Raw genomic sequence first — 15473 nt, 5'->3', positions numbered from 1 at the left:
CAGCAAACAGCAGCGGGAAAATGAACTCGGCGTTGTCACCTGCATCCCGCCGGATCGGCCGCATCCCGGCAGGGAGCCGGGGGCGATGCTTCCCGGGGAGCGGCGGCACCGGAGCCGGCGGGAGAGGCGGGAGTGTGAAAGCAGATGGAAATTTAATTTTTTAATGACAGCAGCAGATGGCAAAAGACACGCGAGGGGAGGCGCAGCGTGGGGGAGACGCTCCTGGAGCGCCCAGCACGTGCCGGCGGCACCGGGGGCTGCTCCGGGAACGGGGGCTCGGGGACCCTCCTGGTGCCACCCATGGCGGGGCTGGGCTGGGGGCCCCGGGGCTTGGCTCCCACCCCAGGCTGGGGGTAACGCTCATCCCAAGGGCCGTGGGTGCTCCATGGGTGGTCCTGAGGTGGTTTGGGAGGGGACTGGGAAGAGGGGGATTTGTCTGGTGGGGAGGGGGTTTCCATGGGGACCTGCAAATGGGGTGCAGCCCCCACCCCAAAATCGTCCAGAAACCACTTGGCTGAGCTGGGTGTGGGGGAGGGGGGGATGATGGATGGATGGATGGATGGATGGATGGATGGATGGATGGATGGATGGATGGATGGATGGATGGAGGGATGGATGGAGGGATGGATGGATGGAGGGATGGATGGATGGAGGGATAGATGGGTGGATGGGGAACAGAGGGAAGGGACAGGCGAGTATTGGCAGGTGTCTGAGCATGGGTCTCTGAACAGGGGCCACTGAACAGACAGACAGACGGACAGTGCTGCTGGTGCGTGCACAGGAGGGTGGCTGCTGGGGCCTGGGCACCGCCCAGGGGCAGCCACGCACAGTCCATGTCACCCATCACGGCCCGTGTCACCCATCACAGCCCGTGTCACCCACCGCAGCCCGTGTCACCCATCATGGCCCGTGTCACCCATCACAGCCCGTGTCACCCACCGCAGCCCGTGTCACCCTCCGCAGCCCGTGTCACCCATCACAGCCCGTGTCACCCATCACGGCCCGTGTCACCCATCGCGGCCCGTGTCACCCATCGCGGCCCGGGGGTCGCGGGGACCCGCGCGCGTTCCCGCGGGGCGCTGCCGCTCCCGGCCGCCAGGGGGCGGCAGCTGCGGGCTCCGCCACTCCCTCGGCGCCCCGGCAACAAGTGCCGAGCGCTGATTGGTCGAGCGCCCGCGGGGAGCGCCGCGATTGGTCCCCCATCCGGACCTCCCCCCGCGGGGCGGTGGCCAGAGCGCGCCGCGCGCAGTACAGCCAATCAGAGAGGCGTGCGCCAAGGCAACAGAAGGAGACAACCAATCAGCGTGCGCCGCGCCGCGCCAGGCCCCGCCTACCCTGAAAGACCGCGAAAAGGCGCAAGGTAGCAGGACCGGGGCGTGTGGGCGGGGCCCGGGTGTTGCGCAGCCAATAGAAAGCGAGGGCGGGCTCGGCCTGGGGGCTGCGCAGCCAATAGAGAGCGAGGGAGGGCTCGGCCTGGGCGCTGCGCAGCCAATAGGGAGCGAGGGCGGGCTCGGCCCCGGTGCGGTCCCGGCCCGGTGCCGCTCCGATCCCGGTTCGGCTGCCCCGGGCCCATGGAGCCGGCCGAGGTGGAGTTCCTGGCCGAGAAGGAGCTGGTGACGATCGTGCCCAACTTCAGCCTCGACCGGATTCACCTCATCGGGGTCGGCGGGGCCGGGCCGGGCCGGGCTGAGGGGGCTGGAACGGGCCTGGGGCCTTGGGGACACGGCCTGGGGTGACCGGGAAGGAGTCTGGGCCGCTTATGGGGCCTGGGTGGGTCTTGGGGGCAGGGTTGGGTCTGGGGAATGGGGTTTAAGGGATTGGGATTGAGGGGCGGGAGCTGGGGGGATGAGGGTGGGTCTGGCGGGTTTGGGATGGGTCTGGGGGGATTGGGAGCAGGGGGAGGAGATGGGGGATGCATTCGGGATGGAGGGATTCGGGAGTGACAGGCAGAGGGTTGGGAGAAGAGGCAGTGCAGCCCCCAGGAGGTTTTGAGGGGGCTGTGCTGTCCCCCACATCTCTGGGGGGACCCTGAGCCCGGCTGGCAGTGTCCGGCTGTCCTGGGGGCTGACCAGAACCTGGGGAACCTCTGGGAGGGCATGTCCAGGGAGATGGAGTTTGTAACTCCTGTGAAACACCTCGGAGTAGAAAATGCGCTGGAAACGTTGGAATAACCAACATTCTCGAGGGAAAGTCTGAGAGCAGGAGTTCTGAGAAGCAAGAGGAGAAAATGCAGGATGAAGTTTTTGACTCAGGCTTTTGCAGATCCTCTGGAAACTCTCACCACCTTAGCAGACAGGTTCTGGGCAGCCCAAGCCCTGGCTGTTGCCCGCCCCTCTCATCCCTAATTTGTTTTCCAGGGCGATCTGGGTCCCTTCAATCCTGGTTTGCCAGTGGAAGTGCCTGTGTGGTTGGCCATTAATCTGAAGCAGAGGCAGAAGTGTCGGCTCATTCCCCCAGAATGGATGGATGTTGGTGAGGATGGAGGCTCTGGCTTCAGCTCTGGCCTTCAGTGGGCGCAGTGGAAACGTGAAATTAAAAATAATCCGTTTTTCACCTTTAGTGGGGAGCTTAATTCAAAAACACAAAGCAGGTGAGACAGAAGGATCTCATGTCCCACCACTGGAATTCTTTACTTGCTCTGAGGGTGGTGAGGCTTGTTCAGAAGAATCTTTAGGGACTTTGGGTCACAGAATCTCAGAATTTTTTAGGTTGGACAAGACCTCCAACCTCACCAAGTCCAATTTGTGGCCACCTTGTCACCAGCCCAGAGCACTGAGTGCCACCTCCAGGGATGGGGACTCCAAACCTCCCTGGGCAGCCCCTTCCAGTGTTTAACCTCCCCTTCAGTCCAGGAATTCTGATGTCCAACCTGAACCTCCCCTGGCAAAATCTGAGGCTGTTTCCTCTCATCCTGTCACTAATTCCTGGGAATACCTCTGTGAGGAGGGAGCCCTTGGAGGCATCTGTGTCCCTTGTGTCCCTCCTCACAGGAGCCTTTTCCTGCCCTCACATCCCTGGAGGCTTGGACACTGAGCTGATCCTACAGAAACAACATGGGTTTTTCCTGGGGAGGGGGAAAACCACATCTGGAGCCTTGAATGCCTGGCAAGAGCTGAGCATCCCTGGTTGTATTTTAGGGAAACTGGAGGAAATCCGGGATCAGGAGCGGAAGGAGGACACCTTCACTCCGATGCCCAGTCCCTACTACATGGAGCTCACCAAGCTGCTGCTGAACTAGTGAGTAGGAGCTGAGCTGGGCCCTTTTCCACCCCACTTGGTGTCAGCACGGAGGATTTTTCAAGCTTTGCTTGGCAGCAGCCCCGCAGGGCGGTGGGGAAAGGGAGAGTTGAGGGCGGGTTCATCCCTCAGCCTGCCAAGATTTCTCAGCAGCGCTTCCCTGGTGGTGCCTCTGCCTCTCAGGAACTCGGGGATGGCTCGTTCCGTGGCCTCATAATTGGGGCTGTGCTGCTTTATTGAGCAGCAGCTCGGCGTGGAGGCCCGGAGGAGCCGCAACACGTTCCACGGCTGCAATCTGTTCAGCAGCCTCCAGCCTCCAGGCTCCTTCCTTGGCTCTCCTTCAGGAGGAAAGCTCCTCTTCCCTCAGCCTGGGAAGCAGGAGGCCGGGGATATTCCGAGCCTGAGCTCCTGCCTGCTGAGGCATTTCACTTGTAAAATCTGCTGGCTGGTATTTGTCTCGGCGAGGGCTCTGCTGACTTTTTAAGCCCTCGATTAAGCAGGGTGGGCATTCCAGCTCTGGCTTTTCCCTCTGGAGAGGAGGCTCCTGGCGTGCTGCTCCTTCCCAGCACGCTCCAGCAGCCCTGACAGCTCTGTCCCTGCGCATCCATCGCGTCTCCCAGCTCCTTATGGCAGCGCTGCGTGGCCTTCACGGGGTGATGTGGCACATCCCGTCCTGCCCTTCCAGCTTAATTCTCCCTGCTGGAGCCCCAGGAGCCCCGAGCTGGGAATTTCATCCTGCCTGAGCCCTTGGATTCCTCAGCTGGCCGTGACTTTGGCCGGGTTTGGGGCCCTCTGTGCGCCTCATACCAGCTGGGCAATTAAAGAGCAGAAGGATTCGAGTGACAGCCAGCTGCTGCATTGGAGCTGAGCATTCCTGGGGAAAGAACCCATCCCAGAAACGCCAGCAGGACAAGGAGCAGAGAGAATTTTAGTGTGGAGTTGCAGGTTTATAGCGAACTGCCCTGCGAGCTCAGGGTGGGTGAGGTGGTGACAGCACCGCGCAGTGACACAACCACTCGGTGACACCACCACTGGGGGACAAAGCCACTCAGTGGCATGACCACACGCCCCTCAGAGCCTGCCCTGACCCTGCCTTCCCTTTCCCTGCCCCAGTGCCTCTGACAACATCCCCAGGGCGGACGAGATCCGGACGCTGGTGAAGGACACGTGGGACACGCGCATGGCCAAGCTGCGCCTGTCCGCCGACAGCTTCGTGCGGCAGCAGGAGGCTCACGCCAAGGTGGGCCAGGACCCCCTCCAGGAGGGATCCAGGGTGCTGAGCAGGGAGGGATGAGCTGCTGGGAAAAGGCTGGCTTGGGGCATGCTTGTCCTGGGTTGTGGGGTGGTACTGGGGGGCTGGAGGTGTGTGTCGAGCCTTGTGCCCATGGGCAGCTGCCTGTGCGTGGTGGGAGGCAGAGTAGTTGTGGGGTGGTTTGGGTTGGCTCTTAAAGATCTCTTTCCACCCCTTTCCACTAGACCAGGCAGCTGCAAGCCCCATCCAGCTTGTCCTTGAACACTTCCAGGCATGGGGAATGCTCCTGAAATGGTGCTCGGGTGCTTCCCTTGCCCAGGGCTGGCAGCTGGGTCAGTCCCTTGGGGTGTCACCGAAGGGAACTGTGGGCTGTGGGCTGCTGCCCGAGTACCTTGTCTTCCCAGATCCTGTTATTTCCCCTTTTAGCTGGATAACTTAACCCTGATGGAGATCAACACCACTGGGACTTTCCTTACCCAGGCCTTGGATCACATGTACAAGCTCCGGACTAACCTCCAGCCTGGTGAGAGCTCCCACTCCCAGGATTTCTGACAGGGAGCTGGGAAGGAGCTGCTTCATCTGGGCCACCCCCACCTCCCTGCAGGGACCTGCCAGCCCTCAAATCTCCTCTCAGGGTTGGGGGGAATTGCTCTAGACCTGCTGGAGCATCCCCAGAGCCTCAGTGCAGGGGCTTTTTGCCTTCCTAGCCCAGGAGCTTTTATTCTCCCTCCTGGGGTTGTTCCCACCCCGTTTTGGGGCACTTTTTCCCCCCCACCATTTTTGTCACTCCCCAAAACACAGCTTTGTTAAGAGCCCAGCCCTGTTCATGTCCCCTTCCCCTATTTACAGCTCTGGGTTCTCTGGGTTGTGGCACCAAGGGTGGCACGGGGTGACCTTGGGGAATTCAGCTCTGTGTCACTCTGTCTTGTCCGTGTGTCCTCCCCCTCGGAGTCACCGTGTCCTGTCCTTGTCCCAGTCCAGGTGCCCCCCAGCTCGGTGTCACCACACCCCCTCACCTGTGGCACAACTGGTGTGACCCCAGCTGTGGTGGCACCATGTCCCCTGTCTGCGGCACAGTCCCTGTGTCCCCCACCAGGCTGGCCCACTGTCTGTGTGTCCCCATGTCCCCGCAGGGCACCAACAGAGCATTGTCCAAGTGTCCCTGCAGGGCATGAAGATGCCCCAGCTGTCCTTGTGTCCCCACATCCCAGTGCCACTGTCACTGTGTGCCTCAGGGCACGAAGAGAGGGCACTGTGCTCTTGTCCCCTTGGGGTGGTGCCACTGTCCCCGTGTCCCCTCGGGGCCCCGGCAGTGCCGGGGCTCGGTGCTCCCGGTGCTCCCGGAGCGCTCTCCCCGCAGCTGAGCGGCTTCTCCCCGGTGACTCTGGGCGGATCTCTCGGGTTGTACTTCAGCGAGGGAACTTCTGAGGGCAGCACAGGCCACACACTGCCTTGAAAGCCATAAATTTCGAGGCGGTGCTTCCATGGATTTTCTCAGAGCCTTGGGGAAAAAAAAAAAAAAAAGGGAAAAAAGAAAGAAGAGAAGATGTGCCGGCAATGAGGTGTCTGCTGGGGAGATCAGCTGGGAAGCAGATCCATCTGCTCTTTGGAGAAGGACAAAAGAAAATGGTTTTCCCTCTCAGATGCCAGGCTGTGGGGAAATACCAGAATACCAACCATCTTTATTTTTGTAATATTTGGCGTTTTAATATGAAGCTGTCTGTAAAAAAAAAAAAAGATAAGATAATAAATAATTGCAGCTGAAGAGCGGCATCACATTAATCCTGGGCTGTGTCACAAACAATGCTTGGAAAATCCTGCAGCTCCCCTTTGGCTCCTCCGTTTTCCTGCAGCAGGGCGACAGGCAAGGGCAGGATCCAGGGCAGGATTCAGGAAGGATCTGGGGGAGGATCCAGGTGGGATTCAGACAGGATCCAGGTGGGTTTCAGGGCAGGGTCCAGGGCAGGATTCAGGTGGGATCCAGACAGGATCTACGGCAAGATCCAGGGCAGAATCCAGAAAGGATCTAGGGCAGGATCCAAGTAGGATCCAGGGGAGGATCCAGGCAGGATTTGGGGCAGGATCCAGGAAGGATCCAGGACAGGATTCAGGAAGGATCTGGGGGAGGATCCAGGCGGGATTCAGTCAGGATCCAGATGGGTTTCAGGGCAAGGTCCTGGCAGGGTCCAGGGCAGAATCCAGAGCAGGATCCTGACAGGATCCAGGGCAGGATTCAGAGAGGATCCTGACAGGATCTAGGGCAGAATCCAGGGCAGGATCTAGGGCAGAATCCAGAGCAGGATCCTCACAGGATCTAGAGCAGGATCCTCACAGGATCTAGGGCAGGATCTGGGGCAGGATTCAGACAGGATCCATGGCAGGATCTAGGGCAGGATCCAGACAGGATCCAGAGCAGGATTCAGGTGGGATTCAGACAGGATCCATGGCAGATTCAGGAAGGATTCAAGCAGGATCCGGGCAGGATTCAGATTGGATCCCGACAGGATCTATGGTAGGACTCAGGGCAGGATCCAGACAGGATCCAGGGCACTATCCATGGCAGGATTTGGGCAGGATCCAGGCAGGATTTGGGGCAGGATGCAGGCGGGCTCTGGCCGGAGCAGGGCTGTGCTGATGGCAGCTCCATTATTCCCGGTGCCCGGGTGCCCGGCTGCCGGCGCTGCCCTTCCCTTCCCCGAGCATCTGGGGCAGGCTCCCGCTGCCATCTGTGCCCTGCCTGCCCGGGCTGTGCCCCGAGGGGCTGGCAGGGCGGGGAGGACGGCAGGAATGACGGCAGGAGCTGCCGGGAATGCTCGGAGCAGGGCTGCCTTCCCAAGGGAGAAAGGATTCCTTGCCGTCGTTGTGGAAGAGTTTATTTGGGGTTTTTTTGGGGATGTTTTCAGGAATTACAGCAATATATTCATAAATACCTAATTACTACAGTCAACAAATAATATATTACATTACAATTAATTCCAACAAGGTACACTTTGAACATGTTTAGGGTTGGGTTTTTCTCCTTTTTTGGCGTTTTTTTTTTCCACAGCATCCAACCTGCCCCCAGCAGGCTCTGCCTTCCTCTCCTTCCTCCCAGCCCTCCCAGGCTCTGGCACAGCTGCTCCAGCAATTCTGCACGGACACAAATGCTCACCACAACCCCGGGGCGGGGGAAAAATTGGTCCAAAACACCCTGAATCCAGGCTGGTGAGGAGGGAAAGTCAGCACAGGAGCTGCTACAAAGCCAGGCTGCGTCCCAGCCAGGCTCCTCAGCACGGCGAGGGATAAATTGCCAATGATTTTCCATCCCTGGCTTCTTCCCCCTCCCTCTGCCACGGCACACAGGAAGGGAAAGGAGCGAATTTTGCCGTGTTAAAATTCCCTTCGAAGCCCGGAGTTGGCAGCAGCGAGGCCAGAGGCTGGCGAGGCAATTGGGGATTTAAAAAAGATTAAACTAATTTCTGTCACAAGGGCATTTTGCTTTTTAATCTCGCCCAGCTTTTTTTTTTTTTCGATTTGGTGAAGCCAATGAGAGAGCAGGGAGCAGGGGGGGCGTGGGGGGGTTAATGCTTTCCTTTGCCAGTGCAGCGAGGGAATTCAAAGCAGGAAGCAGAGGTCACCTTTTCCCGGAGATGGGAGCTGGTCTCGTGGCGAATTAAAAACAATTTCTAATAAATAATTTAAAAATAACAATCAAATAAAAAGGCTCCCCCGGGGGAAGGGGGGGGCGGGGCACACGCTGGGTTTTAGCAAGGGGATAAAAACGGCACCAAGCCTGACCCGGGTGGCACCAGGACATCCCTGCCCGCCTGCGGGCACAGCTCCACACGGATTGTCCCCAAAGTGCCACCAGGAGACCCCTCAGGACCCACTCTGCCTGTGCCCAAACTGCTCTAGAGCCGCTCTGATTGTCTGGGTATTTTTTTTGGGGGGGACAAGGACACCCCAGTGCCACCCACCCCTCAACCCTCCACCCTCTCCACACAATTCCCTGGGATTTTTCCTTTGGCAGACGGAGCCTGGGCAAGGCTCAGACACCACCCAGCACTGTGACACCCACAACAGCCAGCTGGAGCAGAAAAAGCCCCAGAAAGCAAAGAAAAGGGTAAAAATTAAAAATAAAACCACAGGAAGGTGGAAGGGCTCAGCTTCTCGAGGGCCTGGTGGTGGGACAGGACCTGCCCCAGTGGAAAAGGGGATTTATTTTTCCTGGGTTTCAATTCTTTTTAAAACATTTCAATATCTTTTCTGGCCCGACCAGCAGCAGTACAAACACTAAAAGCGATTTAATCTTTTTGCCAAAAGGAAAAAAAAGAAAACAAACTAGAAAGAAAGTAAAAACAGGGAGGGAGAAGGAGGGGTGGGGGAAAAAAAGGAAAAAATAAAGCAGAAACATCTTAAAAAAAAAGGCAAGCTTTTTATAACAATAATTAAAGCAATAAAAACATACAAAACTTTGTTGTTTTTTAATATATATACACAGTACAAGGCTGAAGCACCTTTTTTTTTTTCTTTTTTCCTCTTTTTTTCCGCCTGTTCGATCCCAAAGCCGGGGTGACAAAGTGACCCCCCGCATGTCCCTGCCCCTTCCCCACCAACCAGGAACAAAAAGGGACCTTCAACCAGTTTATTGACTTTATTTTTGATAGCCAAGTGCATTTCCAGGGGAAGCCCCGGGCCGGGGGTGCCGTGCTGGGAGCGGGATCCGGCAGCACCCGGGGCCCCGCCGGGTTTAGTGTTGTCGGTGGAGTCTTTCATTGTCTTTTCTTTTCGGTTTTTTTTCTTTTTTTTTTAGAAAAAAAAACCAACCAACAAAAATGAGCGTTATAAAGTGTGGGTGGGTGGAGGGGGGCGCTTCAGAGCCGTGGCCCCCCGAGGAGGGGACAGGAGGGGACATGCCAGGGGCTGCTGGCCGTGGGATGGGCTCCCGGCTCCTCCCGGCTCCCATTTGCTTCATGCATGGCACATTCTCCATTTATTTATTTCTCTTTTTTTTCTTTTGTTTTGTTTTCTTCCTTTTATTATTAATGATTTTGTTGTCGTGGTTTGGGTTTCTTCTTTTTTTTTTTTCTTTTTTTGGTTTTTTTTCCGTTCGTTTTTTTTTTTTTTTAATTTTATTTTCATAGCTTCAAACCTCCCAGTGAAAAATATTAAATATTCAAGGTAATAAAATAGATTATTATTTCTAGACTATATGTTCGGCCTGGCCCAAGGAGCGTCACCTGGGATACCCCTTGAAATAACCCCTAGACCACTGCATTGCAGGCAAGGCAAGGCACTTCCGCAGGTGATCCAGCTCGGCTTGCAGGCGCTCCCGCTCCGACACCATCTTCTGCTTCTGGCTCCTCAGCTCCTGCAGGCAGCCAGGGAATGGGAATGGTCAGAGGGCACCCGACAGCTCCAGGGCACGGGAACGGCAGGGGGAGAGGGTGGGGGGGTGCAGGGATGGGCAGTGTAGGGAATGGGGCAAGGAATGGGGCAGGGAATGGGGCAGGGAATGGGCAGTGCAGAGATGGCAGGGCGGGGAATGGGGCAGGGAATGGGGCAGGGAATGGGGCAGGGAATGGGCAGTGCAGGGATGGCAGTGCAGGGATGGCAGTGCAGGGAATGGGCAGTGCAGGTATGGCAGTGCAGGTAATGTGTGCTGCAGGGATGGGCAGTGCACGGAATGGGGCAGGGAATGGGGCAGTGTAGGGATGGGCAGTGCAGGAAATGGGGCAGTGTAGGGATGGGCAGTGCAGGGAATGGGGCAGGGAATGGGGCAGTGCAGAGAATGGGCAGTGCAGGGATGGGGCAGTGTAGGGATGGGGCAGGGAATGGGTGCTGCAGGGAATGGGCAGTGCATGGAATGGGCAGTGCATGGAATGGGTAGTGCATGGAATGGGTAGTGCAGGGAATGGGTAGTGCAGGGAATGGGCAGCGCAGGGAATGGGCAGCGCAGGGAATGGGCAGTGCAGGGTTTGGGATATAGCAGGAGATGGGCAGTGCAGAGAATGGGTGCTGCAGGGAATGGGCAGTGCATGGAACGGGCAGTGCAGGAAACGGTCATGACAGGGATTGAGCACTGCAAGGAATGGGCAGTGCAGGGAATGGGGATCTACAGGAAATGGGCACTGCAGGGTTTGGAATACAGCAGGGAATGGGGAACTGCAGGGAATGGGCAGTGTACAGGCTGGGTGCAATGCCTGTAGACAGGTGTGCTGTGGGAGGATTGGGGCGCACAAGAAGATCCCAAGAAGGCTGGGCACCCACAGAGCCTGGTGCCAAGGGCATGGTGTGCCATAGGGATGGAGCATCCAAGGGATGGGTGCCCAGGGGATGGGTGCCCAGGGGATGGGGGTCCAAGGGATGGGATGCCCAGGGGATGGGGGTCCAAGGGATGGGATGCCCAGGGGATGGGTGCCCAGGGGATGGGTGCCCAGGGGATGTGTGCCCATCCCCACTCACCGCCATGCTGTGTGACAGCTGCTCAGCTGTCAGGCTCAGGGTGTAGTGCTGGGCCTCCAGCCGCCGGCACTGCGTCTGCAGCACCTGGCGCTCCAGGTTTTGTTCTGCAACATCCAAAGGACAAGGGCTCAGCACCGGCTCCTCCAGCTCCTTGCACCACCCGTGGAGGGTGCCAGCCCGGCTCTAGGCTCTACCCAGCCAGCAGTGACTGCCCCCAGCCTCCCAGAGCGTTCCCAACCCTCCCAACCTAAAGGTTCCCACTGGGAGGACACTGGGCAGCTGTGAATACACTGATTTTTCATGCATTCATTAATTTGCCTGTTGCTTTCATGCTGCTCCTGCACTGCTCAAAATCCCCCAGTGTTTCCCCAGCCCATCCCAGCAGGAACCAGGGACACTTCCCAAAGCACAAACTGGCATTTTCCCCTCCTTGCCCAACACTCCTTACCTTCTATATGTTCCTGGTAAGCTTCAAAAATTGCCTCGATCCCTTGCCACTTGGGCCTGGGGTAATCTTCCTCTTCCTCCTCCTCCTCTTCCTCCTCCTCCTCGTCCTCGGAGGCGGAGTCCCGGGGCAGGGGGGGCAGTGGCCGGGGCGGCGCCTCGGCCGTGCCGTTGTGCGGGGGCCCGGCCAGGCGGGAGGATGCCTGCAGCTCGGGGATGTTGTAGTGGATGGAGGTGTCCAGCTTGTGGTTCTGCTCCGCCGTCAGCGCCGCCGTGCCCCCTGCGGGCAGCCACAGTCAGCCCCTGCCCACTCCCCACGCCCCCTCCAAGGCGATAATTCCTCCCTTCCCAGACTTTTCGGGGGGTTACAGGTGGGTTTTGATCAATCTGTGTGCGCTGGAGTGGTTTAATTTATTTCAACCACTCAACGGAGTGAGTTTGGAGGCTTTGGAGCTATTTGTCCCTAATTTTTAGCTTCAGCAATGAGCTCATGGGATGCTCCAGCACTGAGGTTGCCAGTGCCAAAGCCTGGTGGAGGGACAAGGGGGTCACATCCCAGTACCCAACCAGCTTCCTGCATCCCTGCTTCTTTTTCTGGACATCAGGGAGAATTTCTGGATTGGCAGGGTTGTTAAACACTGGAAGGAGCTGCCCTGAGAGCTGGTGGAGTGGAGTCCCCATCCCTGGAGGGGTTCAAGGGCTTGATGTGGCACTCAGTTCAGAATATTACTCTCCTGGATACTTAAGTACTTTAGATTTGTAAGTTAGGCCTGTAAGGAAGTTATTGTTTTGTGGTATAGTAAATTCTCTATGAATCCCTTGCTAAATTGTTTAAGTTATCAATTAATTTTAAATGCTGTTAAGTTTAAGTGCTGTTAAATTTAAGTGCTGTTGAGCCTTTAAACATAACCTGTTGATCAAGTCCAGGCTCAGTTTAGCACAGGGATCTACTCTGAACTTGTGACTCAACACGAGGGTCTTCCATATTCCTTTTTGCCCTTACCCGTTCCTATCCTTTTGTTTCCCCCTCCTCCAGCCTCCACACAGGCTGTTTGGGGTTTATTTACTGGCTTTGCATTTTTGTTTGCTTTTCCTCAGAGTGCTTTAACCATCTAATAAACAGGAGAGAGAACCTTGCCAATTAACTTTGCTGTGATACCGGCTTTACCCTAAACCTGGCTTTGCTGATATTTTTGCTGGTGATTCTTTAAGTGATTTAATTCCCAACAACTTCCAACGTTACCTTTGTGCTTCTGCAGCGCCTTCTGCGTGGACTGCAGCACCGACTCGTGGAACTGGTGGGCAAACTCCTCAGCAATGAAGGGCTCCCAGGGCTTGCTCTTGCCGTTCATGCTGTGGGACAGCGGCACCGGGATGTCCTTGGGGAGGGGACCCCTGACGTAGCTGAGGATGCTCAAAGCCTTCTTCCCGGGGTGCCCGTCGCTCAGCCGGGGCTTCTCCGGTGCCGTGCCCGACTCCTTGGGCCTGCCTGGCTCCTGGGGTCTCAGCTGCTCTAACCTGGAGGCTTCTGCTGCCTTTGGCACCTCCGGCACGGAGACGGCGATGCCCACGGGTTTATCCAGGTCCAGCAGGAGCGGAGGCACTGGAGGCTCTTTGGGAAGAGGAGGAGCAGTTGGCTGCAGCCAGGACTTTGTGTGCCCCTCAAGGCAAAGCTGTGCCCCCCAACCCAAGACCCAGGCAAGGACTTGGGGCGCTTACCAGTGCTGGGGGCACCGGGACTGTCCCGCGGGGAGCTCTTCACCACCACGGCGGCCGGCACGGTCTTCTGCTTCATGGCCTGGAGCATCTCCACCAGCTTCTCCTTGTCTGCAGCATGGGAAGCTGAGCTTTAGTGTAGCCTCAGCTCAGCAGAGCAAGCTCAGGGCCCCAGGCAGACCCCCCAGGGCCCCCCCCGGCCCGAGCGTGCGCGGGCCATGGCTGTTACCTTTCCGCTTCTCGGCGCTGATGTGCGTGAGGTTGAAGATGGTGAGGAAGCGCTTCTTCTCCTCGAAGTTGGGGCTGTTGTTCATCTCGTCGGGGCTGTAGCGGGTGGAGAGCGGGAGGCGCGGCGAGGGCGTGCGGCGCTTGTTCTGCACCGTGGGCGGAGAGGGGCTCCGCTCCCGCAGCATCCGCCGGCGCTTGCGCCGCTTCTGGCTCAGCAGTTCCTCCTTCTGCTGCTGCGTGGTGAGCCCGAAGAGCTGCAGGAACTCCAGCTTCTGGGGCGACCAGGGGGAGAGCAGAGCAGGGTCATACCCCATCCTCGCCTTCATCCCCGTTCTCATCGCCATGCCCACTGTCATCCTCATCTTCATTCCTATTCCCATCCTTGTGCCCACCCTCATCCCTGTTGCTGGAGAATCCCCATCTCCATTCCCATCCACATTCTCATCCCCTTCACCTCATCCTCATTTTCATTCCTGTTTCCTATTCCCACCTCTACCCACCCCCATTCCCATCCCAATGCCCATCCTTACTGCCATCCCCGTTCCCATCCCCATCTCCACCACCATCCTCATCGTCCCCATCTTTAACCCCTGGTTCCTCTGCAGACATGTGGGGATGGTGGCTGTATTGGGCACTGGGAACTGGTCTAGAGGAGGGGCTGCTCCCCCAGGGGACAGGGAGGGGACAGGGAGGGGACAGGGGTGCCTCAGTACCTCAGAGGACGTGTCCAGCTTCAGCGGGGGCTGCTCAGCCACGCAGCGGAGATGGGCCCGCACCTCCTCCTCGTCGCTGTCATCACAGGAGTCATCCAGGTCGTAGTAGTACCCTGGGGATGGGGAGAGGCTGCTGTGAGGCTAGGAACACCTTGGGGACCTGCTGGGACCCCAGGGAATCTTCTAGGACACCGGGGAACCCCACTGGGGATGGGGGTGCAGCAGAGTAGGATGTCAGAGGGGACTGATGTGAGGAGTGCAACCCAATGGAGCCCTGTCCCCTCTACACCAGCTGTGGGACCTCGGAGGGCATCTCCCATCCCTGTGTATCCTCTTGGCATCGCTCTGGGATGGGTGGCAGGAATCAACGGGGCACAGGCTGGGGACACTGTGGCAGAGCCCCCATCCCACTGGAGTGGGGACAACAATTCCCGCCCCTCCCAGCTCTCTGTCTCCTCCTCACCGCTGTTCTCATCCCCACTCCAGCAGCCCCATCAATATTTAAAACCCTCTTATTAGCTCCAGTTCATCATTTATTCATCGGGCATGTCTGCAGCGCAGGGTTTACCGAAGCGCTCGGATGCGGGAATGTCGGCATCCCCGGGGGACCCCCGGGAGACCCCGGCCAGGTCCCGGTGCCGGGGGGGAATCCTGGTCCCTCACCTTTCTCACGGGCCTCCCGCCGCCGGCGCTCCTCCAGGTCCAGTTTGCTGACCAGCCTGCGGTGCTGCTGCACGAACTCGTCGTAGATGTACATGGGGTCCTGGGCGCGGGGCTGGGGGGGCCGGTAGGGCGAGCTGGGCTTGGTGGCCTCAGGGAAGGGGGTGGCCGGGGCTCTCTGCTGGCTCAGGATGCTCTGAGTGGACTTTTCCAGCTCAGCTAGGAAGGGGGTGTGGGTGAAGGCCCCGTGCTCCGGGGCGCCGGGCTCCCGTCCCGGCGGGTATTTCTCCAGAGCATCCCTCTTCCTCGGGCCCTCCTCCAGCTTCTCCGGGCAGAAGACCCTCTCCACCTTCACCAGAGGGATGCCCTGGCGGCCGGGCTCGAAGGGCGCTGGGTGGCCGTGGAGGGCGTGGGGCTCGGGGAGGCGCCGGGGAGGGTCGGGGGGGCTCTCCATCAGCGAGACGGGGTTCCAGAGGGACGTGGTGACAGGGTGGTGCTGGGGTTTGGGGGAGATGAGGGGTGGGGGCCCGCCAAAGTGCTGCCCTGGCTCCCGGCTGCTTGGCTCGTGGCGGCTCGATCCCAACCTGCGGGGAGAGGAGAGCATCGGAGCGGTGAGGAGCTGGCACTGCCACCGGAGAGCTGGCAGCGCTCCAGCCCCGGGGGATTTTGGGGAGAAACACGCCTGTTAGGAACACCCAGAGGGGTTTGTGCGTGTGGGGCTGCCACACGTGTCCTCTCCATGCCACAGACCTGAGGGATGGGGGCAGAATTAAGGCTGT

The 15473-nt window shown here is 58.4% G+C and overlaps 2 protein-coding genes across 3 annotated transcripts in view; one reads left to right on the top strand and one right to left on the bottom strand.

The window, feature by feature from the left end:
* Positions 1-1530: 1530 nt before the first annotated feature.
* Positions 1531-6281, top strand: GINS2 (GINS complex subunit 2). The gene is made up of 5 exons (XM_084215357.1): positions 1531-1661; positions 2358-2472; positions 3138-3237; positions 4351-4477; positions 4916-6281. Exons 1-5 carry the CDS (start codon positions 1572-1574, stop codon positions 5039-5041), a joined length of 558 nt encoding a protein of 185 aa, XP_084071483.1. The 5' UTR covers positions 1531-1571; the 3' UTR covers positions 5042-6281.
* Positions 6282-8635: 2354 nt separating this feature from the next.
* GSE1 (Gse1 coiled-coil protein) overlaps positions 8636-15473 on the bottom strand; it is a gene marked incomplete at its 5' end in the record, with an annotated part of 98495 nt that continues 91657 nt past the window's right edge. Inside the window, 8 exons of one of the 2 annotated variants that reach the window (XM_084215500.1) lie at positions 8636-9839; positions 10934-11037; positions 11382-11657; positions 12621-12989; positions 13097-13219; positions 13323-13593; positions 14035-14147; positions 14698-15278. In XM_084215500.1, the coding sequence (XP_084071626.1) occupies positions 9705-9839; positions 10934-11037; positions 11382-11657; positions 12621-12989; positions 13097-13219; positions 13323-13593; positions 14035-14147; positions 14698-15278 (1972 nt within the window). In that variant the 3' untranslated portion in view covers positions 8636-9704. The remainder of the gene's footprint in view (positions 9840-10933; positions 11038-11381; positions 11658-12620; positions 12990-13096; positions 13220-13322; positions 13594-14034; positions 14148-14697; positions 15279-15473) is intronic. The other variant, XM_084215501.1, reaches the window with a different exon arrangement.

The sequence above is a fragment of the Fringilla coelebs genome, assembly GCF_963513975.1.
Source record: "Fringilla coelebs genome assembly, chromosome: 14".
Lineage (NCBI taxonomy): Eukaryota > Metazoa > Chordata > Aves > Passeriformes > Fringillidae > Fringilla > Fringilla coelebs.
The sequence above is the reverse complement of the archived record's forward strand: the minus strand, read 5'-3'. Positions and strand labels throughout refer to the sequence as shown.

Bases quoted from the DNA above. Each gene is read 5' to 3' on its own strand.
- GINS2 (XM_084215357.1), top strand. From the start codon at position 1,572: ATGGAGCCGGCCGAGGTGGAGTTCCTGGCCGAGAAGGAGCTGGTGACG. The intron at 1,662-2,357 runs GTCGGCGGGGCC...TTTGTTTTCCAG, and splicing joins ACCGGATTCACCTCATCGGG to GGCGATCTGGGTCCCTTCAA. The intron at 3,238-4,350 runs GTGAGTAGGAGC...TCCCTGCCCCAG, and splicing joins ACCAAGCTGCTGCTGAACTA to TGCCTCTGACAACATCCCCA.